This window comes from Pithys albifrons, chromosome 6 (assembly GCF_047495875.1).
Source record: "Pithys albifrons albifrons isolate INPA30051 chromosome 6, PitAlb_v1, whole genome shotgun sequence".
In the NCBI taxonomy this organism is placed as follows: Eukaryota; Metazoa; Chordata; class Aves; order Passeriformes; family Thamnophilidae; genus Pithys; species Pithys albifrons.
In genome coordinates, this window is record NC_092463.1 from 38,054,236 (window position 1) to 38,078,925 (window position 24,690).

Below are 24,690 nucleotides of genomic sequence, written 5' to 3' on the forward strand. Positions count from 1 at the left end.
CCGGGGGCGGTGACAGCTCGGGCTGAGCTCAGAGCGGCCCCGCCCAGCGCCGCTCCCGCCGGCCCACGACGGCCGCGTCCCTGCGCCAGGAGCGGAAGGGGCGCGGCCAGCGTGGGGCCTCCGTACGGCGGGATGGCGGCGCCGCGGTGTGGGGGGCGGCGGCGGCGGCCTGGGGCCGCCCTGCTACGGCTGCTGGCCGTGCTGCTGCTGGCGGGCGCGGCGGGCGCCGGGCAGCGCTCCCGATGGCGGCTGCCGGTGCTCCTGGTGAGTGCGGCCGGCGCGGCCGGTCGGAGCGAACGTGTTCAGGGGCAAGGGGAGGAGGCCGCGGCCGCCCCGCGCGCCCTCCTCGGGCGGGACGGCTGCGGCCGGGGCGTCCCTACCGGGCTGCGGCTCTGTGGAGCCTGGCCGCACCCGGGGCTGTGCGAGGGCTCGGGGCCGTGGCTGCCTCCTGCCCCGCCGCCAGGTTGGAGCCCTCTGTGGCGGGTCGGTCGCGGTGGCAGGGGCGGGAAGACTTGTGCGGGAAATAGTCCGTCGGGCGGCGGAGAGAGCGCAGCCCCTGTGCGGGCTGTGGGAAGGGACAGCAGAAAGGGAGGGAGGAAGGGAGGGAGGAAGGGAGGAAGGGAGGGAGGAAGGGAGGAAGGGAGGAAGGGAGGGAGGGCCCTCCACGGCTGGTGCGCGGCCTCGGGGGGCTTGTGCGGAATGCACCCCTCGCCCCCCGTGCGGCCGGGCTGGATGCCGCAGCACTGGACACGCCGGGTCCCGGCAGCGCTGGACCAGGAGAGGTGTTGGTCTCGGGGAAGGTGAAGGGATTTCGGCACTTCTGGCAACCCATGTGTGCTTGAAGTTGCGCGGAGGAAAACTGTTCGGCCTCGCATTAGATCTGCCTTTACCGAGCAGTGGGAGTGTTCTGAATTTTCTGAGACTCTTGAGCTTCAGGAGCAAAATTGAAGGATCACAGTGAATGATCCTGTTCCTTCTTCGAACAAACATTTTTTATGTTGAATAGTCCAGGCTGCCTTCATAAGCAAGAAAATTGTAATCATTTCAACAAATGCCAATGTGAAATTGACTCCGTTTGCAGAACAAAAAGGCCCAAGCCTCTCAAGCCATCTTTATGTTGAAAGGGTGGTGAAGCATGACTGGAAAGTCCAGTAAGTCTGGCTCCCAATTTGGCATTTGCTTTCATTACTGTATGGACTTAAAACTCAAAATGGAAGATTATGTTTACTTAAGCTCAGTGACATTAAGTTCATTAATATCTCTTTGTTTTTTGTGCCTTTACAGGGGAAGAAGTTTAACTTTGGGAAGATTCTCTTCAGCAACACCACCATTTTCCTGAGATGTAAGTGGTTAAAAGGGATTAACCTGCTGTCTCTGCTTTTTGACACCCCTTCTGCTTTTTATATCTGGGATTTAAAACACTGAGGTGTTTAACTGCACTGGCTGCTGTGACAGCTAATGTAGCACTGGGTGAAAGCCATAGTTCTGATATGGTTGGATCTGTTAACAGCCTTGAAGCTTCCCAGTTGTGATCTATTTAGGCTGTAGCAGAAATGATTGGCTGCTAAGGTCCTCTGTGGAGAAGGCAAGATGGGTAATGGGAGCACCACTGCATTAGAGATAGCGAGTATGGGATTTGCTGAGTTCTGCTGTGAGGTGTACTTTTCCTATTTAAGATTTGCCAAATTATTGTGACTGGGAGATCTAGTGCAGACTGGGACAGGGACTGTTGGTATTCCAGGATGACTGATGCCAGTGTACAGTAGGCAGTGCTTTTTGAGGGCTTATTTGTTTTTAGCTGAGTGCTTCTGGGAGAGGTAGGGAATGTTGCACACTGGCAGAGCTCTCCTGAGAGGTGTTTTCTTCTGACCCCAGTGTGTGAGCTATAGAGCAAACATGCTTGCAGCCTTCCTGTTTGTTCTGTGTATTGCTCTGTGCTGATCTGGCCAGGTCAATGTGTTATGTAGGTTACTGTTCACAGGAGGGTTTCTGTGAAATACCCTCTTAACTGTGAACATGAGGGCAGCATTTAAATGTCAATAAACTGTTGTAGGTGAGTTGTAGAAGTGGCTAGCTGATTTAGAAATGCTTGTAATCTTTGACTTGCACTTTGGGCAGTTAAAGGAGTTACTTACACTGTGGAGGGGGAAGCTAGTCTGCACCAGTTCTTACCGTGGGGTGAAGGAGGAAGCTGGTTTCCAGCTGCTGATTGGGTGCTTATACAGGTACACTGCTTGGGAATGCCCTTCTGTTCTTGTGTCAAGTGAGGAAGTTAAAGTCCCTCTAGAGACCATGAGTGGAATCTCTGTCATGTCAAGACTTAGTTGCCACGGTGATTGTGCTTTTTAACTGAGAAAGTTAAGGTACCATGAGGATTACGTGATGCTTCTTGGTGAAATTGCTCTGTTATGTTTAGTAGTTACCTTACTGTTTTTCAGGTTTAATTTCCAATGTCCTTCTTGGGATAGTGTTTCAACTAGAATTTGTTTAAGTGCCTTCATTGATCCCACATGAATCTGCAATAGCAGGCTAGTATTGGAGTGGGTTTTAGTGAAGGCTCATCATGGCAGGGTTAAGGGTTTCCCACTTGTCAGGTGTAGCTCAAAACCTAAGGTTTGCTTCTTGCAGTGAGACAATAGCAAGTTTAAGCTGCAGGATCAAAATGTAGAAATCTGCTGCTTGGGGACAAAGAGGGGAGTTTAAAAGAACATTTGGAGCTTCGATAGGTTTTAGGCTTTCTTTCCTAAAGTTTAATAGAAATAGTGTAGTAACATGGCATCTGAAATACTGGTCCCTGCAGTGAAATGTGTGGTAGGTCTAATCATGCTTAAATAACCACGAGAAGGAACTAAGGCACGGAAAAGATAAAATTTGTTTGTTAAAAGGCAGATTAGGCAGAGTTCGATCCCTTTGCTCCTGATGTGGACTTAAACTACACTGTGCTGTCAACCTTTAAACAGGCATTAAGCCTTAAAATGCTTTAGTGAAGACACTTGTTTTACATTTCAGTGTGATCAAAAGTTTTACATGAATTTGGGTAATGAATTACTGAAAAAGGAAGGAACTTACTCAGTTCCTCAGCCCAAATGATACTTAAACTGCATCAGGTACTAGGAAGTTTCAACTTTGCATACTTTTTCTTTTTTTTGGCCATGTCTCTGTGGAAACTGGTCTCCTTCTGTTTGGTGTCTGTTGCCTCTTCCATCTGCTGTGATGTTTGTGTGAACAGTATGACCCTTCTTGTCAAACATGATTGCTCATGGGTTGTTCATGGTTTTGGTGAGCGCCTGCATCTCCTTTTTCTCTGCCTCCTTTTTTTTTTTGGTGCATGTAGTGTGTTGGTGCCTGATGCTTTCTGCTTCTGGCTGGAAAGACTGCTGCTGTCATTTAGTGTTGTCAATAATGAATTTATTTTTATCTACTACTTTTTGGAAGTGCTATTCTAGAAGGCATTTGGTTTCTTGTTTAGGATCATTGTAGAAATCCTGCTCCCTGTAAATGAGTACAAAGACTGCATTCAAGTTTAATGTTGCTGCCTTTTGTTTTAAGGCTGAGAAACTCAGATTTCCATGTTGCTGAATTCAGTGAATGCTATGGATGCTTTTTCTGTCCTAGAGTGCTTCCTTTTCAAGGTTTCTCTAATTTTGATGTTTGCAGATATTGCGAATATTTCTAGTCATGACCTGTTTTACCTTTAGTGGGTGGTACTGCTGAATATGTAATTGCTTAATTTTTTTTTAATAGCTCAGAAGGTATTTAAAGGGTATTTTTGAATCTCTCCCCTTTTTTGCTAGCACTTTATTGCAAAGTTCCTGATTTGATCAATTTTATTGGAAGAGCCTTTGTCATCAAAGAATTTACCACCTGCCCATGTCACTGCAATGCTTGCGTTGCCTTTTGGTTTCTTTGTTGTGCCCTTTGCAACATCTAAGGCTGTGAGGAACATATATGCCTTGTTTCCATGTTTAGCAAAAGGTGTCGTAAGGAAACTCTTAATTTTTCAGTGATTTTTTTTTTTAATCTTTGGTATTAGTAACTGGTGCTGAGTATTTAGCTCTATGTATACATGCTTTAGTAGGCATGAGGTTTAAAGTGGGATTAGTCAATTAACACTCCACGGCTGGCTCTTTCTTCTAATTACATTTTTTTACCTGCAGTGGTCAGTATGGAAACACCCACTTATTAAAAGTGTACATGTTAAAAAGTCTGAGATGAATGTTGCCTGTGAGGTTGTGGGAATTTCTTAGCCACTGCAAACATGCTGTTAATTCAAAAGCATTTTGACTGGGAAAATGCAAACATAATCCTCTATATGGCTCTTTCATGACTCTGAATAGTTACCGCTCATTTGGTTTAAGGGTGAAACTTGCCTAAATGTCAAATGGTCTTCATCTGGCTCTAGTTTAAGAATGAGTCTTCAAACAAAAAAACATGCAGTCTTTCCTAACTAGGGGGAAATTCTGAGGTTTCACTTCTTTTGCATGTCGTTCTCTAATAATTCAAAATGGAAAGTTGTCTTATTGCTGTTTTAGGTAGCATTGCAGTTTTGACAGCATGAGCTAATGTATGGATGGCTTGTTTGTCTTTTGAGGGGATGGATGTTGACTTAGAAAATCTTGTCTTTTTGTTAATTTTCTTGTTGATGGTATTTATATATTTAACTTGTATGTGCAAATTGCTACTAGTATTATCCTGTTCCTAGCTTTCTCCACCTGGTGTGTGTTCCCCCTTTCTCTGAAAGGGAGGCCCTTTTTTTTGTCTTGTAATCACTGAGAGTCACTGCTGTTCTCCTCTGGTTTGGTATTTGCAGTTGCTGAAACATCCCTGATTGTCTTCAGAACAAAAAGTTTCCAAATTATCTTCAGCTCTTTAATAGAATTGTGCGATGTTATAATGGAATTCTGTGCTTTCTTTGTTTCACTGATCAGTAATGGGTTACTTGAGGGAATGTTTTTCTATTGTTTGGCTTTTGATTTCATATGTAAAATGTAATTATGGTAGTTTTGCACAGATTGGGAGGAAAAGCATAGAAGGTAGATGGTGTCTTACATATTCTTAGCTGGGGTTTTTTTTGTTGTTTTGTTTTGCTTTTTAGTTGAAGGCGATGAAAAAGCTTGTGATCCCTCCCAGGGTTTCAATGTTACTTGGTACTTGAGATATTCTGACTGCTACAATGAAGTCTTCAACTTTGGGGTAAGAATTGCACGGAAAAACTCAAGTTATAATTGTTTTTAGGGGTTATCAGATCTGGTGGGGAGGGGATTTGAGATGTCGCACCTGCATTCGCATTGTGATTTGGGCCTAAAGGACACATTCTTCCATTAGAAGATAACAAATTTCTAGAATGGAATTGCTATTTTTTTGTGCGTTTTGGGTAAGGTGGAAGTATTTGTCAGAGTTGTTCTAAACCCAGGAGCTTAAATAAGCTCATTGACTAAACTAAAGTGTCTGAATTTATGGTAGTTGAAAATATTTATGACAGTGCTTAATGACAGTGAATAGATGAAATTGAGTATTTTCATCTTTATTCTAAATTGTGCTCTTTATGGATGCACATTTTAAGTATTAGCAATTTTTACAAATTGTGTGGTGTTTCTGTCAAATGTGATAGAACACAATTGTGCTTTATATGGTTTATACTTATCCATGTTTGCTTAAAATATTAATTATGACACTTGTAACTATAACCTAGCATAAGACTGAGTCTTTAATCTTTAAACTGATAATGTCAAGTTTGTGTAGACTAAAGTTCATGCTGGCTGCTGCACCTCTGCTGTATTAATTCTTACTCAGAGCCTGTATTGCCATCATTTTTATAGTCTTGTGTGGCCTTTTTCTACTAAATTTGGTTCAAGAGTGTGTGCAGGTGAAGCTGTGAAGCTCTCCAGGTCTTGCAGCTGCCTGCTGAGATAAACCATTTGAAATATGGGATGCTAACCTAAGTTCACTCTCTGTTTGGCAGGATGAACAAGCAGAGAACTATTTTGGGACTACAGCTGAAGAGCATCCGGGTTGGTCAGGATACTATGCCACTTCTTCCCTCCTCTTTCAAAACTGCTCTGACCTCTTCAGGCCTCGGGTATGGGTAGAAATTTCAGTTTGCTCTGTTGTCTCATGCAATATACAGAGAAGGTGGTAATTCCTGGTAGATGTGTTAGCATCCTATGTGAATATCACTGTAGGTTGGGAGGTATTGCTTTTTGTCTGTTTATGATAACCAAGCTGTGATTATGGTAATTGCTTAATTTTCCTTTACTTCTGGCTTGCTATTCAACATCAACCTCACTAGAGTGAAAAAGACCCCAACCAGACCACTGTAAAGTTTGAAGCTTTTTATTTGTGGTTTTGTGTTCTGAACTTGTTTCTTCATTTATAGGAGACTACTGCTAGCTGAGTAGAAGTGGCAGCACAGTAAAGATCCCACTAAATTTGGTTCAATAAAGGACTGGCATCTATTGCTCAGATAATGTTAATTTAGAATAATGGAAATGAATGTTGAAAAATGCGTTACTTAAGCACTGATAGTGAGTTAAAACTGAAAAATAGTAGTACTAGAATGTGTTTGTAACAATGTGGAAGCAGGAAGGCAATGTGAAATTAGCACATGGAAGCAAAGTGCAGATGTCAGCTCCGCACTGGCTGTACATCAGCAGGCAAAGCTGTGCAGTCCTGCTGATGACAATGCCAGTGGAGCATGCTGTCTGTCTTTAGTGACGTGCTTAAGAATTCAAGGCAAATTGCATCTCTGTTCAGCCATTCCTGATTTAGACAAAAGTTTATGGATAGAGAATACTGGGAAGTGTCTCATAACTATTAAACTTAGTGTTGTGGGTTGTTTTTTAGTGGTTTTGTTTTTAGGTGGGTTTTTTGTTTGTTTTTTTTTTAAGAAAAAAGGTGTCTAAAGGTGATTTGAAAAGGGTTTTTAATAATCTGTTTGCCTACATCTAATTCCTCTGATGTGCAAAGATGGCTTGAAGGGTTTTTAAAAATAAAGAAAAAACTATGCTGTTTGCTTTTGATGTTTAATAATATGAGAAGTGTCAGTTCTACTTTTACTTGGTTTTGTAGAGGGGATCTTAAGGGTTTTGCTGTGTAATGTGAATTTGGGCAGGTTTATGAAACTGGGGGTTTCAAAATCTTTAGGTGAATTTTTATCCAATTCCTTTGTAAAGTCTACTGAATTTTTAACAAAATATATTCCTCTTGGATACTAATTCCTGACATTTCACAGAAATTTCTTCTTTTGATTGTTCAGCTTTTTTCTTGTGGTACAGCAGTTTTTCTAGATTTCCAGTCACCATAGTTGAGGAGAGTTGGCAGATTTGGATCTCTAATAGGCATGCACTCATCTAGGAACTTTTTACTGCATAGATTAAGGCAGAAATTTCAAAATCTTGTTTCTTTCTGTGTAGACTTCATTTAGTAATGGGGATACCCAACAGATTCATATTTGGAAAATATAATTAACTTTATTTCTGTCATGTCTGTGGGTTCTAAAAATAGATAACCTGTTATTTCAGGGGAGGAAAAGCAACTCTCAAATGACAAAATATCAATCTATGTATTCCAGGCTCCCTGCAAAAATGGACAGTTGTTTGATTAGAAAAATGTAAGCTCTCTAATACAGCTGTTCAGAGAATAAACCAGTTACTGGAAGCTGTTCTGGTAATGTCATGTTAACAGATCAAGTGCCTATAACTGCTATACCCTTCTTACATATTGCAGATTTTCTATCAAGAATTTCTTCCTCCAGAACCTCTTTCACCTGAGAAGCAAGAGGTAATTTTTCTTTCCTTTTAATAAGTGAGCATAGCATGGAAGAGATAGTTTTGGCATATTGATTTACCCAATTCTCTGTGGTTTTTTTTTTACCCCTAAGGGCTTGAAAGAGAAAAAGGAGAGCACAGGAAATCACACCATGGTGACAGATAAACCTGTATGTATACTGAATTTAAACACGGCTTATAATCCAACAGTCTTACTTTGTTTTGTTTTGTTTTTTTGTTTGATTTTTTTTAAATTTATATTTCCTTGTATACAAAGAAATGACTGGTACCATATTCTATGGGTGTTTTGTCACCTGGAACTTTTTACCTTGAAACTAGGTAGTGCTGTGTGGAAAACCAGAAATCAGATTAACAGAAACAGGGTAACTATATGTGAAATACGGAACTCATTATGATTCTTCTGGATTCACACAGCTGAATTTTAAACATTATGTCTAGTAAATACATAAAAAATCTACATACCAAATATTTATTTACAAGTTTTAGGTCTCCGAAGAGATGAACTTTATGTTTACATGGAAAATGTCACCCATATATGCTTAATTTAATTCTGTCTTTTTCTTGTCTTCTCATTGTGCACTGTTTACATTTAGGTGTTTTATTTTCAGGCAATGAATGCTGTTATGAAAACTTGGCGAGATGGGCCATATATATTTATTGTGCAAATTGGACTTAGAACTACAAAGGATTCTATTAACAGAGTTAAAAGAATGGAGAAAACAACACCTTCCTCATATCAAAATAAGCTCTTTACAAGTAAGATAGGTGTTTATATAGAAATACGAAAATACAGGACCATTTTATGTATTACCAGTCTGAGTGTATTCTAAGGTATTTTTACAATACACTGGATGGTTCAATTTTGTAAAACGCAGTCTTTGACTTTGCACAGATATTACTACAAGTATTACTACAGCTCTTTCTTACAGTTAGAAAATAGGTGCTTGTGTCTTGAAGATCCTGACTGTTGTTCTGTCAATTTACTGATGGAAATGAAGAATCTCAAGCCTTTCAGTTTTGAGGCTTGATACTTTGTTTCAAAAATGTGCAGTCCATATAGTAGGTTATATTAATAAGCTAAAAACATACAGAGTATAAAGATCATAATTGTCACCTATCTAACCATGCATTGATGACCTTCAAACTTCAGAGAAGTTTGAAAATCCCCTAAAAAGTTAACTTATGTGTGTTTCTGAATTTTTCTTGTTAGATTTGAATCTCCAGCAAAAATTACTTTTAAGTACTGCTGTGAGTTACTTGGTAATGAAGCATGTAATTTTAATTGCATTCTTTTAGCTGAGTGTGTTATGAGTCTTAAAATTCTTTACTGAAGTGCAAGTTAGATTTAAAAGCTGTGTGAAGACATGTCATTTCTTTGTTCTTGAGAGAAAAATCAGTGAAGTCCTGACTTCCTTCTTTCGGTTCTTGTTCAATTTGGTTATTCGATTGTCTTTTGACAGTGACAGTAGAACTGAAGGGGCCATATGAGTATCTCTCACTCGCAGACTATCCTCTGATGATTGTAAGTAAACCAGCTTTTCTTTGATCTGTAAAATTGTCAGTTGAAATGAATGTCATAAGTACTCTTCTTTCAAACTCCAGGAAACACAGAGCCAGTGTCTCAGGAGAAAATGTTACTTAGTGTTTTTGGCTTTGGTGGGGTTTTCATTTATTTGGTTTGAGTTTTTTTTTTTTTGTTTTGTTGGGGTTTTTTGGGGGGGGTTTGTTGTTTTTTGTTTTTTGGAGGGATTGGGTTTGTTTGTTTTTTTTTTTCTTTTCTTTTTCTACTAAATACAGAATAAGGAAAACAGACATGGATTTCGGATGCTTGCACATGTCTCTAATGTCTATTTCTGGATTGTCTGAATTAATGGATGTTAATTTGTAGTTCCTGAAGTTACCAGTATTGTTAGCTCTAAACTGTTTTTCTGACATTTATTCTCCTTTGTTCTCACCTGACAGAATTTGCTATTCTATGCTTTTGTTTGCAGCTACCCTTTCATTTGTCACTGTTTTCTTTGTTCTTCTACAGCTTAATTGTCATTGCTCCACCAGCTGTCTTACACCCTGTGAGGAGATTTTTAATACTGCCTAGTAGTGAAAGCATAATTGAGCTTCAAAGAGCTAATCCCCTTTTTATTCAATAGAGTTATTGACTTGGTTGCTAGTTTCCTCTGTTGAGAAGGGTGAAAAATAAAAGAACGTAAAACTTATATGTAGTGAAGATAAACTTTAGCTGGGGATCAATAACAAGTAAGGTCTCTGGCCTGACTATTGGCAAGAACGGCCTAACAGCATTTCTGAAGCACACATTTTACTTCCTGCAGAAGTAAAAGCCACCAGCAGCTTTATTGAAATGTAATTCACCAGTGTAGGTATCCCATGTGACAGACCCAGAAAAAGGTCTGCCTGTAAATGTTTCCCTAATGGAGCATCTGCACATGTACTATCACCCCTATGTCCTTACCATTTGAATTGCATGCATTAGTCAGATGCGAAAATCTGTAAGAATCAATAAGTTTGTGAAAGTTTCAATGGATTGTGCAGCTAATTTCAGTGTTTGCTTGGTTTAAAAAAAAATCTTCATTCTGGAAGAGGAAACTGCTTGATTATTGCTGTCCTGTACTTCCTGCTGTTTGTTTAACACCTTACTCTCCCTCTAATCCCTCCTAATCTTAGTGTGCTTCTTGCAAATGTAACTTGCTGTGGTATGATGCTGTCCTTTAGAAAATTTAGCTCTGAGTAGCATTGTCAAGCATATTGTTCCTATGGGAGACATACCATGGAAGTTAACACTGCATCAAAAGAAAAACCAAAGAACCCACAAAATGTTAGTGTTGAAATGAATATCTGGGTTTCTTCTTCAATTCCAGGTTTTTGGCTGATCTAAAGCTTGGTTAAAAACTGAGTTTGCTGGAAATTCACTTTTGAGAAAAATGGTTGAATTATTTGAACAGAAGGCTTATGTGTGTTAGTTGCTTATCTCTGTTCTATAGAATGGTGTGTAAAAGCAACCTGTAAGTTTATTTGCAGAATACTGTAACTGTATGATAAAGTTATGAATGGAAAAATACGTGAGAAGGAATAGAGTTTCTTGTATTTGATCATTTAGTTGAGTTTTTGAAATCTAATAGCACGTGATATCTTGCTTAGAAAAACTGCATTTGAATAAATTGACAGACTACTGTTCAAGAGAGACATTGCTTAGAAAAAGTCAGTTACTCTGATTCCCTTTGTTGGCAGTGAGAAATTAGACTGTCACTGTTAAAGAATCCAGAGAAGACAACTGAAACAGTCTATTTAAAGACTTCCAAAGTTTCTACACCTGGGACAAAATTGAATTATCTTACAGCTTTGGAATGGAAACAAGAAAGTTATTTTTCTGAGTCTGAAGTTCCTATTTCTTATTTCTTTCTGTGTAATAGTTTTTCATGGTGATGTGTATTGTGTACGTATTCTTTGGAGTTCTATGGCTTGCGTGGTCAGCGTGTTACTGGCGGGATCTCCTGAGGATACAGTTCTGGATTGGTGCTGTTATCTTCCTGGGAATGCTTGAAAAAGCAGTTTTCTATGCAGAGTTCCAGAATATTCGCTACACAGGGGAATCTGGTAGGTGACAGCTTCATCTTCCAATTTAATTGATGGGGCATAGCACTAAGGCTTATGCTAAATTGAGGTGATAGATGCATATTAAGTATATGATTACTTGAGGATTGTTTAAAACAAAGAACAGGGAACTACAGTTTCTGTATTTTTTATATGTTGTAAACATGATGCTCTGTGTTCTTCTAAAGCTAAAATGCTGTTGCTTAGTCTGACTCCTCAGTGTAGTGTCTTAGGTATGTAGAATGCTAGATTCTGGAGAGTATGCACTGTAGAGCTGGCTTGAGGTTTAAAATAGGACTTCCTAAGAGTAGTTTGTCATATTTCTGAAAATTGGTGTTGTCCTTGGAAAGACACTTTGAAACTCCTTGTTCAGCATGACAGCATTGTAGATAACTCTTGGTATTTAGCCCATAGCCTGATAATCCATTTTAAGAGATTCCCTTCACGTAAAACTGTGGTACTTGTTTTGAATTTTGAGGCTGCAAGTAAAATATCTTTGACTTTGCTAATTGGGCACACCCATGGTACAGATTGGCTGACTTGTGTGGAGGAGCATCCAGGCTGATCTTATGGGTAAATGTTCTATGGATTATTTACTCTCCACTTTCTGTGGATGTAAAATTTTTCAGTAGCTTTTTTTTTAATGCCAAGTGACCTCTCTTTTGTGAAAGCTTCCTCCAGATGTAGGTAATAAAAAGATTATACACTAGTAGCTTACCTTCTATGCCTGCTGTTGTACTATAATTGCATACAGTACTTAACAAAACAGAAATTATATTTTAATAACCTAACTTCCTTCTCTTTGCTTTTGGTAGTTCAAGGAGCAGTAATACTGGCAGAACTTCTTTCTGCTGTGAAGCGCTCATTGGCTCGAACTTTGGTCATCATAGTCAGCCTGGGATATGGAATAGTCAAGTGAGTAATTCTGTTACAGGTTTGTTGTGTTCTACTTAAAAAGTTTTTCACTATTTGTTTTAGTAACTTAGGGCAGTATTTATCTCCCTGTACTTTGCTTGTTAAAAGGTATGTGCTCTAAGTGCTGTAAGGGCCTAAACTTCTTCAATAGTAAAGAGACATACCATATTGCTATTCCTCCTCTTCCCATCTGTTTCTCTGTACTACTGTAAAGTGGGTTTCTGAGTCATTGTTGAGATACTCCAATGAGGGAAATGGGAGCTTTATGGGCCTGCCCTCTGGGTGAGAGGGAGCTTCTAGAAATGGAGGAGGACAAGAGTCACTGATGGGAGAGGAAATCTGCTTTAGGAAGCTTCTCTTGGTAGGATTGCTGCTCATCTGTCCATTCCCAACTGTATTCAATGCTAAAAAAACATGCTGTGTGGTACTGAAAGATTTTGGTAAGTGTGGATATGTTGGGGGAACTGGTGATGAAGTGGGATGTGACTACTTGAAATGGCTGTGAGAAGCTAAAACAGGTTAACTATGCAACAGGACTGTTACCAGTCTCTTCCTTGGTCACATCATACCATAAGACAAAATAAATAGTACACTTTGAGCACCATAATAATATTATTTCTGGATCCAGAAGTGGTTTGTCACAAGGACCTTTTACTCATGAGCTTCATACATTGTTAGGCTCAAGTTGACATGACTTCCCTTTTTGTTCCCCACTTAATCTGAATTTCACTTTGTTTTCTTACAGGCCTCGCCTTGGAGTTACTCTTCACAAAGTTGTTATGGCTGGAGCCCTTTATCTATTATTTTCTGGCATGGAAGGTGTTCTTAGAGTCACAGGGGTCAGTAATAACCATTTGAGTTTTCCCATATGCCACAGACACTATTGCCTTTATTTACTTGTTTGCTGAGAAAAAATCCTAAAGCTATGCTGAAAGGGACCATAGACAATGAAGTGGTTAAATTCTGAGACTCTGGGGATGGGTTATTGAGAGTTATTTCATGTTCAATGTCTTCTCTATTTACTAGAATATAATTTTGTATGTTTTGAAATAATTCTACTAGTTTTCTTATTAGTCAGGTTTCAGCCTGGACCCTTGTGTCTAGTACTTTAGATTAGGTAGGGCGAGTTGCAGACACAAACATGCAGCTTGGGTCCCCTGGCCACAAGTCAAAAAAACCCAGCCCAAGAATTTAAAAACAACATCCTCCCCCCAAAAAAACAAACCCAAACAAAAAACCACACAACCACAAAACAAAGGGAAAAAAAGCAAAACAACAAACAACGGAAATCCCCACCACTCTTAATGTTGCAGGATCTACCTGGGGAAGTGTGTGTGAGTGCTGCTGCTACTGGACTCATTAAGAAGTGCATCTTGGGATGTAGATTTCTGTTTTTCTGGTTTTGGTATTTTGGGATAAGGTTTTTAACCTGTCACATATTTCGTACTTTTCCAGTTTTTCTATGACACTGTGGCTCTGATAGCAAACTTGGCCCTGTCCATGATTGATGCCTGTATTATTTTGTGGATATCCTTTTATAAACTGCAGAATGCTACAAGCTTATTCGCAGCTTATTATTTCTGTCTTACACTTAAAAGGAATAAAAAATGGTTTGCTTGTTTCTGTTAGGACTTCAATAGTTTTTGATGTACACAAAGGCAAGTTTTGCCTCTTTAGTCAAACTCAGAATTGCCAACGGAGTTTTCAGTTTGTGCTTGGATAGTGTAAAAGATTTAATTAGTACAACTCTAACAAGCTGATTGCTAATTTTCTGTAATAGACGTGGCCAGAGCAATTAATCACAGCAATTGCTTCAGCAGAGACTCCTTTTAACAGCACTAGATTGACTTATTCTGGAAAACTGCTTGCCTTGCTGGTGGAGAACTGGGAACTGGCAACATGGTATTGTCAGTTCCTCTCTGTGCCTTGGGCTAAACTCTTGGTTTGAGCCCTCTGTTTCTGTAGCAAAACTCAGAAACACTGTGGTGGTGGCGTATTTGTGGTTTCATGTAAAATAGCCTGACCTTCCTCACTTCTGTACCTTGTTTTCAGTTTGTTCTTACTGGCTCTCTCTTTGTCTCCAGGCCCAGAATGATCTTGCCTCCTTGGCTTTTATTCCCCTGGCTTTCCTGGATACTGCCCTGTGCTGGTGGATATCCTTCACTGTTTTACTTAGTTGGGTGTGTTTTCCTTGAAATTTGTTTTTTTCGGGGGAGCCTTTTTGGCTGAGCTTTTTGTTAAAAATAAGCTTCAAGTAGATGGTTTTTTCTACCTCTGGTAAAGGTCATAGAACTTCTGTAATTGAGTGTTCAGGTAAGCTCCTGCTACCTACTGCTTACCTGGTTCTTTTTTGCACTGGGTGAATCTGTGTTAAAGCTGCTCTTGAATATAGTCTATCATATCAGTCTCTGTTGAGTATGAAAGTAATTTGTTTCAGTATAGCATGTCGTGGCACCAGAGTAGGAGAGCCTTTGGAGAACTGACTCAGTTCATGATTTTATGACTCAGTTTAAAATTGCTTAGCAACATCAAACCTAAAAGTCTTTCTGTAAAGTTTGAAATTATCTTGAAGTAGGTGACAAAATGGGGCAGTTAATTTTTTAGTGTCTTTACAAGCAACCATAATCTTGTGTGACTTGAGCAACGGACATCAAATGCTGAACTTGTGTATAGCAAAGTCCCTATAAAGTGTTCTTAGTGCAGAGTCGGTCACAAAAACTCTGTTTAAAATGTGAGTAGCTTGCTGCCAACCATTAAAACCACAATTCTCCCCTACTGTGATGTCTCTTCTAAGCACTTGTTTTGTCACTGTGGGAATAAAATAGAAAAGAAAGTATGAAGGCATCCATATGCATTAAATGGATTTTAACTAATTTCTAGTTCAGATATGACTTTTATTTTATGAGAAGTACAACTGACAGTTTCTGGAGGAATGGGCCATCCTCCAAAATAGATGCTTGGATACCATCTTTGTGTGACAAGAGTTACAGTAACATGAAAGGGATGGATTCTGCTCTTTGGTGCCTTTGCCATAGAATCAATCTTTCCTTCTACTGAGAATGGTCTAACTTCTTGGAGGGCTGTTGTTGGGGGGAAAAGCTATTGATCATAAGATCTGTGTCATCCTTGTGCTATGTGTGACCAGATTGTCCCTGTAGAGGCTTTTCCTTGACTTTCCATACATATTCATCAGCCTAACTCAAACAATGAAGCTGCTAAAACTTCGAAGGAATGTTGTGAAACTCTCTTTGTATCGGCACTTCACCAACACACTCATCTTGGCAGTAGCAGGTAAGCAGAAAATTATGTCTATCAAGTAAGCTTTCCATTTTCATATATGGCTTAATTTGATCACTAAAGCAAGTCATTAAGTTTGGTGACCTCTCTGAAAATACAATCCAAGTTTTTGGTGTTTCTAATACTTGACCCATTTCTAACAGTGGGTCTTTGCCATGTGTTACTTTGATATTTCAGGGAGAGTGGATTATTAGTCTTGATGTTAATAACTAGATCAGTAGTAATGCATCTCCTCTAACTATAAGCTGTTGGAGACCAAAGATTATAATTGTGTGCTGTTAACTTCACAGAGATACTTTTTGCCAAAATTGCAGTATCACTGTATACTGTGGGTTTTTAAGATGTCTGAAGACCAGATAGTTGAAGGATCGGAATGATTTTTGGAAAAACTATTTGAATTGTAACATAATGCCCTCTGTATTCTGGAAAAATACAGATTCAGTTTCTTTTTCCACTTACAGTAGTGATGTACTGAACTTCAAGAATAAATTTTGTGGTGCTTCCAGGTGCTCTGCTCTCAATACAATGAGCAGAAAACTTCTAAAGACTGCACTTTTTTATTTAAACAATCAAGCAAAAAAGCACATTCCTTTTAATCAATATCTCTGATTGACATTCAGCATCTGGTTCTTAGTCAACTTAGAACACTTCAGTGGAGGGAAGTCTCTCCTAAAATTGTGGTAAGAGCATAGTTTGATTGTTGGAACTGTTGCAGGTCGAGATCTGAATGCTTAAGGCATTCAAGCAGTCCAGATTGGTAAGGTAAGCTTTATTTGTCAACTGATAATGAAACCATCATTTGGAGGCTAGATGAAAGTAAAGAGTAATGAATAAAAGTGAGGAGTTGGCTAAATACGTCATGCTTGATTTATACCTTGGGTCTCTGAAGAAACAAGAGCAAAATATACTGGTCTGTGCTTAAATGACTGTTTAAGGTCAGAGCAATAAATCCATCTCTTGTTTTCCAAAACTATTAAATTGGATTTCAAGATGTCACTGTTTAAGTCTTTTGTCTTTGTTTGAGAAACACAGTCCTTTGAGTGGGATATTTGAATTGGTATCTTTTGTAGTAATAAGCAGTGTGTTTGTTTTTGAATATTGCAGCATCTATTGTATTTATCATCTGGACCACCATGAAGTTCAGGCTGGTGGACTGTCAGTCGGTGAGTTTATATTGAATGCTTTGTACAATTGCTGCCTCTTGATAAGTTTACATTTGGCAGGGAGATTGCCACATAGCACAGCATGCTAAAATTCTTACTGTTGTGGGTATTGAGCCTCTTTGACAGATGCCTGTAGTTCGCCCTTGAAAAGAGATGAGGACCTGGAATTTCTTGCCTCACAACACTTTCCATTTGTGCTGCTGTATTTCTTGACAGGACTGGCAGGAGCTATGGGTGGATGATGCCATCTGGCGTTTATTGTTTTCAATGATCCTTTTTGTCATCATGGTTCTGTGGAGACCATCTGCTAACAACCAAAGGTTCAGGTTTTTTTTACCTCTTTCTAGAAATACTGGGTTTGGGAATGCTTGTTTATTCAAAAAAGTACTGGTGGAGTATTTTTATTTACTGTGTACTGATCCATAAGGATACTAAGCAGTGTTTGTAGGGGCTTGAGGAAGAGTAAACACAGAGAAGTCACATAAATAAAGTCCAGTCTCTTTCTGGTGCTGAACTTATGTAAAAAGAAGTGACTTAAACTTTTGATTATGTAGTTTAACATCGGTCTTAAAAACAATGGACTACACAGAATAATCAAGTCATGTGAAAGTTGGTGTAATGGATCTCTTGGGAGGCAGGAGATACAATTCTTAGATGCTTTCATTCTTTCATTCCTGAAGGTTTGCTTTCTCACCTCTGTCAGAAGAGGATGATGATGATGAGCAGAAAGAGCCAATGCTAAAGGAAAGCTTTGGTAAGAGAAAATTTTTTCCACCTAATTTCTGTGTTTCAGAGACACTTCTGTGGACGAAAGTGTCTTGCTTTGGCAAAAAGTTCATTATTGTTGGAAAAGCAGAGTCAATTGCCATTGATACATCTAGTTGTAGGGGAAACATTGGCTTTATATTTAATATTTACATTACCATTGTTTAATTCTGGGATTTTCAGTTGACACTGAAAACACTGTTACTGCTATGGTTGCTTTACCGTGTCTAGTGGACTTTGTTTAATTGAATATGTCAAGTTGTAGGTTTTAATTCTGTCATGATGACAAGGATCTTTTGGATATTGTTTCTAGGCAGTGGTTTAATGTACAGTTTTATTTTAAAATCCCGTTTAAGAATTTTCATTTATTGTGTATTCTGTGAACGCTGCATTCTTCTTTGTTTTCCATGTTAGGGCCTAGCATAGGAATGTCCAGCATAAACATAGAGATGAATATGTTAATTGTGAAATTTGCTATTGTAACACCTCTTTATGAGCTGTTTAAAAGGTAGGGCCACATACCTACTGTTGCTGTCTGTCCACAAATCAGTTATGGTGGGATATATTAGTGCTGTTTGCCTTGTTTAGGAGCTGAGGAGGAGTGTGTACCATTAGGTGCATTTGGCAAATCAGCTTTGTCTGCCCATCTGTCAGGCTGGGAGATGCATGCTGCTTTTCAGCCTGTGAGTCAACCAAGTGGCTGGTCAGCAGCCACTAGGTAAAATAAACTTCGGGAGTTGCCTGCATCTCACAATGGTTTAGCCTGGAAGGGACCTCTGGAGGTCATCCTGTCCAAACCCCCTGCTCAAGCAGGGTTTCCTAGAACAGGTTGCCCCAGACCATGTCCAGATGGCTTTTGAGTATCTCCAAGGATGGAGATTCCACAGCCTCTCTGGACAGCTGTGTCTGAGTTCTATGCTGCTGATGTCTGGCTTAAATAAAATGACTAGAAATTTGTATTTCCTTGGTAAAATTGCAAAATTCAGGAAAAAAACAGGTATTCCACCTGTCAGGAAAAAATACTACAAGCCTTTCAAAGGGAAAGGAGTCTCTAATCATTAACTTGCCGATCTATTTGCATTTGATGAAGTGGCCTGAATGAACACTCAACACTTTTCGCTTACAGTCTATGAACAGTTCTAGTTCAGTTATCCCTATCTTTTTTCCTTCTTTTGTTTTCAGAGGGAATGAAAATGAGAAGTACAAAGCAAGAACCAAACGGGAATGTAAAAGCAAATAAAGCTGTGAGTATGCCCTCTCTACCTTGAAGAATACAGATTGATCTCCTCTTTATTTGCTCCCAGTAGTAGTTCACAAATATGCAAAGTTTTGAGCTAATAAATGTGAGCTTTTTGGTTTGCTTCAGAGTGTGAGTGAGTCAAAAGTATTGTAAGTTTACAGTACTTCTGTAAGGAAAGTGAATACAGGTTTTACATCAGATTGCCTGTAAGTACAATGGAGACTTTAAAATTTGGTCTGTTCCTTAGGAATGTTTGTGCAATCCAGTATAAATAGAACTGTATAATGCAATATTCTGATAATGAGTAATACATTATTTTAACAAATTTGTTAGTCTAAAAGGGAGGCTGAGCCATATTTTAAATAAGTTGCTTTCTAGTTTTGAGATTCGCGATTCATTACTCAAGTGAGGTGATATGGATATTGTTATGGACCTCCCTAAATACTTTGGGGTAACAGGCATTTAAGCATGTGGCTTGTAAGCCACATTCAGCTAGGAGATATAAAATATTGGAATATTTTCATGGAATTCATGCATGAATTTAAAAGTGGGAAGATCCTGTAGGAATTCATTTTAATAGCATATAATAGTCCTATTTTTATCCTTGACATTGTTTTCTCTCAAAGATTGGTTGCAGCTGTATATTACTTACCCGAGGATAACACAAAAATTAAGAGAATTAAGAGACTGTTCACCAGATAGAAAAGAGAAATCCAGACAATATGGTTTAACTTACCTTTGATAAATCTAACTTGTCCTTTTTATATTTTTTCATCTATTAACATCTTCTAAAAATAGTGTTCGTTGGTGGGAGACTAAAACTAGATTATGTAAATAACCTAAGTGTCCTGAGGGCCTGCTCTTCCTAGGCACTGTTAGACTATTACAAAGTTCACAGCAGGTTATAGGAGGGTTTTTCTTTATTCCTTTCTTTTTTTCTTTGAATGTATTTTCTGTAATTCAGAAATCAAATTAAAGGTGTTTTTTGTTTTTGTTCGGGTTTTTGTTTAATTTTTTAACTGATAGTATAAATACATTGTTTTTTGTCAAGTAGGTTGAGAAGAACAGGCTTGCATGTGACAGCATTTTGGGAAAACTGACTTTTATTTCCTGTTTAATTTCTGTACTTGTAGCAGGAGGATGACCTGAAGTGGGTAGAAGAGAATGTTCCTTCCTCAGTGACAGACGTGTGAGTATTTTTATAGTCACAATAAAAGCAGATTCCTTGCCCGCAGGAATACAGATGCATAGAATGCCTTATAACTTGTATGCTGTGCTAACACTAGCAAAGACTGGGTCCTGGCTGGCACTGGCCTCTCTGACTTCTCAGTGTGATGACACTTAGCTGTGTGCAGCCTGTCACACTTGAACATGCTGACCTAAAGAGCACTGTGCCGAACTGTGAAACCACAGACTGCTTTGCACTTCATTGGAGTTCAGTCCAGAAGACAAAGAACAAACCAACCCTCTTTCTGTTTAGTGCTCTGAAAAGACCCTCAAGTATTTTGCTGAATGTAAAGCATGGAATAATGTAATTTAGTTTTCAACTTTATTTGGAATGTCCGTTGGCAATTTAGTTGGCTATGTATGCCATCTATTCTGCTTTTAATAACTTTTGCATCCTAAAAATGTCAGTGCCTGTGTCTACATTTTTCATAGCAAAACCAAAGTTCACAGATTAATGATGTAGACAAATATGAACAGGTATTTTTGGCAGAGGCTCTGGATTGAAATACAGAACTTTGCTTGAAGTTAGGTAAAGACAAATTAGAATAAGTTTCAAGAGGACGAAAAAGTGCATTTTTTAGTTGAATTTGGTTTTCCCAGTTTTAATACTGACTTTTTGAAGACTGATAGGACTTCTTAAAAAAAAAAAAGCTAGACTCATGTAAGCTAGGAAAGTGTGCTTTAAGGGAATGTGCTGCAGGGTTTTCCATTCCTGAGAGTCTTATCAGGGTTGTGAAGAGAGAAGATTCTCATAGATGGAAGGTCTGTTGTACCTGGAAAGGCTGGAGTACCAGTGGAACTTGTTTGATTTCTGGGCCCTGTTTTTACAACATGGTCTCATACTGTAAATGTCTTAAGTGTAGTTCAGTAGTGTTCCTGTACGAATGATGTGACTTATTTGGAAACTTGGAATTGTTCAGTTGGTAATGGTAGGCGTAGAAAAAAGTAATTTTAAAACTGGGAAGGTCATTCAGGACCTTGGGCTCTTCCTTTTTTGTGTGTCTTTCTCTAATTTTTGTTAAATTGAAAGGTCTGTAGTCTTTGTTGCTCTTCTGTGCTCTAAAAAGCAACCTAGGCTTGGAAATGTTTGTGAATAGTATGCTTTTAGTATGTGCTCTAATTATTTTACTTGTTTCCCCCCCCCGCAGTGCTCTTCCAGCTCTTCTGGATTCAGATGAGGTCAGTAAAGAAGTCTTCAGTTCAAATTAGTCTTCTGACATGCCAAAGGAGTCATGAGACAGCTGATAAGGCCTTGCTTATTAGAACTGGACTGTGATCTTGTCAGTGCAGCAGTAAAATACTACAGGGGGGGAAGGATAGTGGGGACAACCATGATACAACTTCTTAGAATACAAACATGCATTCTAAATATGTATTCTAAAAAAGGTGGTGTATCTGCTGTGTAAGTTGGACTCCTGACTTAAAATGCATATGAGTTTACATTTGTTGTGAATGTGCACATTCTGAATAAGGCTAACCTACTGGGGGAAATGACAACATTGTGTATTTTATTTTTCAGGAAAGAATGATTACACACTTTGAAAGGTCCAAAATGGAATGAAGGAATAGCTTTTTGCTGTTGGAAGTGGAGGCACCTCTTTGAAAGTTGCTTGGTGGAGCAAGTGCATCCTGCTGATTAGTCTCTTGATCTCAGCCTTGAAAGTTTGATGCTTTACTGTCAGGGAGGGTGTCTTGCTGTGGAAGAAGTTCACAAGGACATTATAAACCTTTTGGAAATTTGAATTTACAAAGTTGCTGCAAGTTTGGATTTTTAAGCAATTTACATATGTACTATTCCAGCACCTTCTGTAACTTTTCAAATATTTAATCTGTGAAACTAAAATTCCTAATGTCTCCTTGAGGAGTTTATATTTCAATGTTACAGTTGACACCTAGAGGTGAACTGCTTGTAGTTTTTTTGGGGGGAGGGTGGGGACAGCTAGAACTAAGCACTGAAGAAACAACAGACCTATTTTCTGGCAGATACAACTGCTGTTATGTGTCATGTGCCCAATATGCATGAGAAGGTTTTAGAGAGAAGCTTCTGTTGATGAAGAAAATTAAGATGCCAGAATGAAAATATTTGGAAAAGTTACAGTGATATGAGTTTTTAACAAAATCAAGTGCAATTTTATTCATAACACTGTGTATGAAAGATTTTCTATTTTAAATGCCATTGACCTATAAGTAACAGCTGTCTAGAGCTAACATTTGCTTTTGTGGCACATCTCATTGCCGGCAATGTGGTGGATGCCTGGAAAAATGATTTGCCCCTACTTTTCATGTGTTGCATGATTTAATTTAAAACAACAAATAAACCAACAAAACCAAACATCACCAAACCCACTTCTGCAGTGCTCCAAAAGTGCTTGACCACACATGTTAAGCAGATACTAACTAGATGATTTAGCACAGCTCTCCTCCCTTTACATGTAACATCTCCCACCAAGAAGTTGGCATTCTTCCACAAGAAGATGGCATTGCTTTCTAGAGGGTGCAAGCACTGCCTGCCTTACTAAAAAGAGGCTTTAGAGGGAGTCCACAGTGCTGGGATAGTTCTGATCACGGTGTCTGTTTAGAATTGCTTCCCATGTAAGTGATTTGATGATGAGCTTTCCTGTCCCAATTGGTCCTTGTGGCCAAGAGGCAGTCCGAGATCACTGTGTTTCAGTCAAAATTGCAGACTTCTATATAATTGCATTTTGTTTTTCCTTTTGAAATGGGAAAGAGCATTTGGTGTTCTGTTTTTTTTTTTTGGCTTCGCTGTAACAGCTACACTTGCAATAACTTTCTCATGGAAACCCATTGTGGATCCTATGACAAAAGGTCTAATTTGGCTTCATAACCTTTACAACTGATTACCAGGCAAGCAGCAGCTGGACAGTTTGGGAGAAGATGTGGCTGCTGCTGGAATGGCATAGGGAGTCAGATTTTCCGGTTCTTCACTCATAGCTATGTCAACGGAAATAAACATGTGCCTGTACTTCATTCATTCCACTGTAAGGTCTGGTAGCTTAGCTGTAGTTCGTCTTTATCAGCAATTCAAGCTGAAACGTGGCACTTTACAGTAGAGGAGCTGAGGCACAGGGACACAGTATCTTCTGCCAGCTGTGCTGTGGGATGGTGAACCCTCAGCAGATGGGCAGAGAAAAAAAAGCTGTGGCTGGAGCTCTTCAGTCTGCTTCTGCCAAGACTTCTTGGAGCTCTTCTGCCATCCTCTTTAGGCCACAGGTAGAACCTTTAATTAAAAAACACTTCTAATTTGCTGTGCTTAATTGATATAGATGAGAAAAAAATGTTACCTCCATGTCCTTTTGGGGAGAGGAAATTTTGTGAAATAAAGCTACACAAAGCTTGCTATTTAATGGGGGGAGGGGTTGGTTTTGATTTAAGTCCTATTATTTTGGGTTGTTTGGGTTTTTTGAAACAAATAGGTAAAAATTTCTCTACTGGAAGCACAAAAGTTTGTATGTACTATTTAATAAAGGCTAGGCAAAGAGGAGAAAGGCTTATATTGTGTCCTTCCACTTTCTTACTCCTTGATGTCTTATAGGAGGAAGTGTTTCCATCTTCACAAAGCTCTTTGATTTTAGTTATTTATTGCTCAGTGTTTAAAATGCATTTATTCTCAACAGTATTCATAGTTTTTAAAGACTAAAATAAACGTAGTAGCAGTGTGGTGAATACAACCTATGACTAACAGCGGTAGGTCTTAGGCAATCCTTGCTGCCTTCTACCCCCATCCACCCTTGTACTCACTTGAACCAGTATTTGAGGTTGTCCTGAATTCCACAGGGGCTTGTTGATGCCGCAGTTGAGCCATTTCTGGTTTTCTACTTGTTCAGCAGAGTTTCTGTATCCTTGGAAGGTGGCATTTGTTTCCAAGCACACAGCGAGTGTGTGCTGTGACTTGTTTGCAGTCTTACAGAGAAATCCTGTGAGAGGCCAACTCCCCCAACACTGTGTGGGCTGTGCCACAGTGCACAGCTGCTCCTGGAACTGGGATTGCAGGAGACAGGGCTAAAAGCAGCGGATGAGATGTGGGTGGGGAGCAATGGGGGATATGCAAGGGAGTTGCAGCAATGTGGGCACCACCCCCAGCAGCATGTTTGGGCAAGTATGTTGGTTCTAAGGGGATCTTTGCCTCTTCTGAAACCTGGTTTTGCTCCTGAAGACGTGTTGGCTCCATGGCTTGGAGAAGCTCAGGAACGCTTCATCAGCAAGCCAGGTTGCTAGAATGCCAGAAACCAGAAATCCTACAGGTTGTTACTTTAATTATGTAGACTGGGAAGACAATGCTAATTTATACCCATTCTTTCAAAAGGGCATTTTAATTTTAAACTGTGCAGGCTATTCTGGAAGACTTGCTGAGCTGGATGGAGAAAAGATCTACTCTTAGATCTGAGATCTGCAGGAGTTTTTATTAACACGAATGATGTGGAGAAGCTGAATTTTCTTTTGGAAATTTGACTGCTGACTTCAAATATCTTCAACAAGCTGTTCCAGAAAAAATAAATGTCTGGCAGGAGTCTTTTAAAATTAAGAGTTCTTGTGTCTGTTTAGTTCTGTAGAGATTTATTTGTGAGAAGTATGTATACGTATGGCCAAACCGCAAATGCAGATTTGGGCAGGGCTCTCCCCACGTGGGTGTGCCCTTCTAGCCTGCGCAGTGGATTTTTTAGGTGAGGCT

The 24,690-nt window shown here is 39.3% G+C and overlaps 1 protein-coding gene and 1 long non-coding RNA gene across 4 annotated transcripts; one reads left to right on the plus strand and one right to left on the minus strand.

Moving 5' to 3' along the window:
- Window positions 1-87: 87 nt before the first annotated feature.
- Window positions 88-23,510, plus strand: TMEM87A (transmembrane protein 87A). Of its 3 annotated transcripts, none has more exons than XM_071558340.1 (20): window positions 88-264; window positions 1,285-1,342; window positions 5,096-5,193; window positions 5,963-6,079; window positions 7,726-7,779; window positions 7,880-7,936; window positions 8,381-8,543; window positions 9,248-9,309; window positions 11,213-11,396; window positions 12,209-12,308; window positions 13,054-13,147; window positions 13,764-13,835; window positions 15,491-15,599; window positions 16,710-16,768; window positions 16,985-17,088; window positions 17,449-17,522; window positions 18,716-18,777; window positions 19,907-19,962; window positions 21,149-21,179; window positions 21,520-23,510. In XM_071558340.1, exons 1-20 carry the CDS (start codon window positions 133-135, stop codon window positions 21,559-21,561), a joined length of 1,728 nt encoding a protein of 575 aa, XP_071414441.1. In that variant the 5' UTR covers window positions 88-132; the 3' UTR covers window positions 21,562-23,510. The 3 variants fall into 3 exon arrangements, with proteins under 3 accessions (XP_071414441.1, XP_071414442.1, XP_071414443.1); XM_071558341.1 differs by lacking the exon at window positions 13,764-13,835 and adding an exon at window positions 14,393-14,461; XM_071558342.1 differs by having other exon boundaries at window positions 8,396-8,543.
- On the minus strand, window positions 21,483-24,054 carry LOC139673177 (uncharacterized). The gene is made up of 2 exons (XR_011698075.1): window positions 23,760-24,054; window positions 21,483-21,695 (listed from the first exon to the last, which is right to left on the minus strand). It is a non-coding gene; the product is annotated as an uncharacterized lncRNA (long non-coding RNA).
- Between the last annotated feature and the right edge of the window lie 636 nt (window positions 24,055-24,690).

Excerpts from the sequence above, each read along its gene's own strand:
- TMEM87A (XM_071558340.1), top strand. The coding sequence starts at position 133 with ATGGCGGCGCCGCGGTGTGGGGGGCGGCGGCGGCGGCCTGGGGCCGCC. Across the intron at positions 12,309-13,053 it reads CTGGGATATGGAATAGTCAA|GCCTCGCCTTGGAGTTACTC; the intron begins GTGAGTAATTCT and ends GTTTTCTTACAG. Across the intron at positions 13,836-15,490 it reads ATGCCTGTATTATTTTGTGG|ATATTCATCAGCCTAACTCA; the intron begins ATATCCTTTTAT and ends GACTTTCCATAC.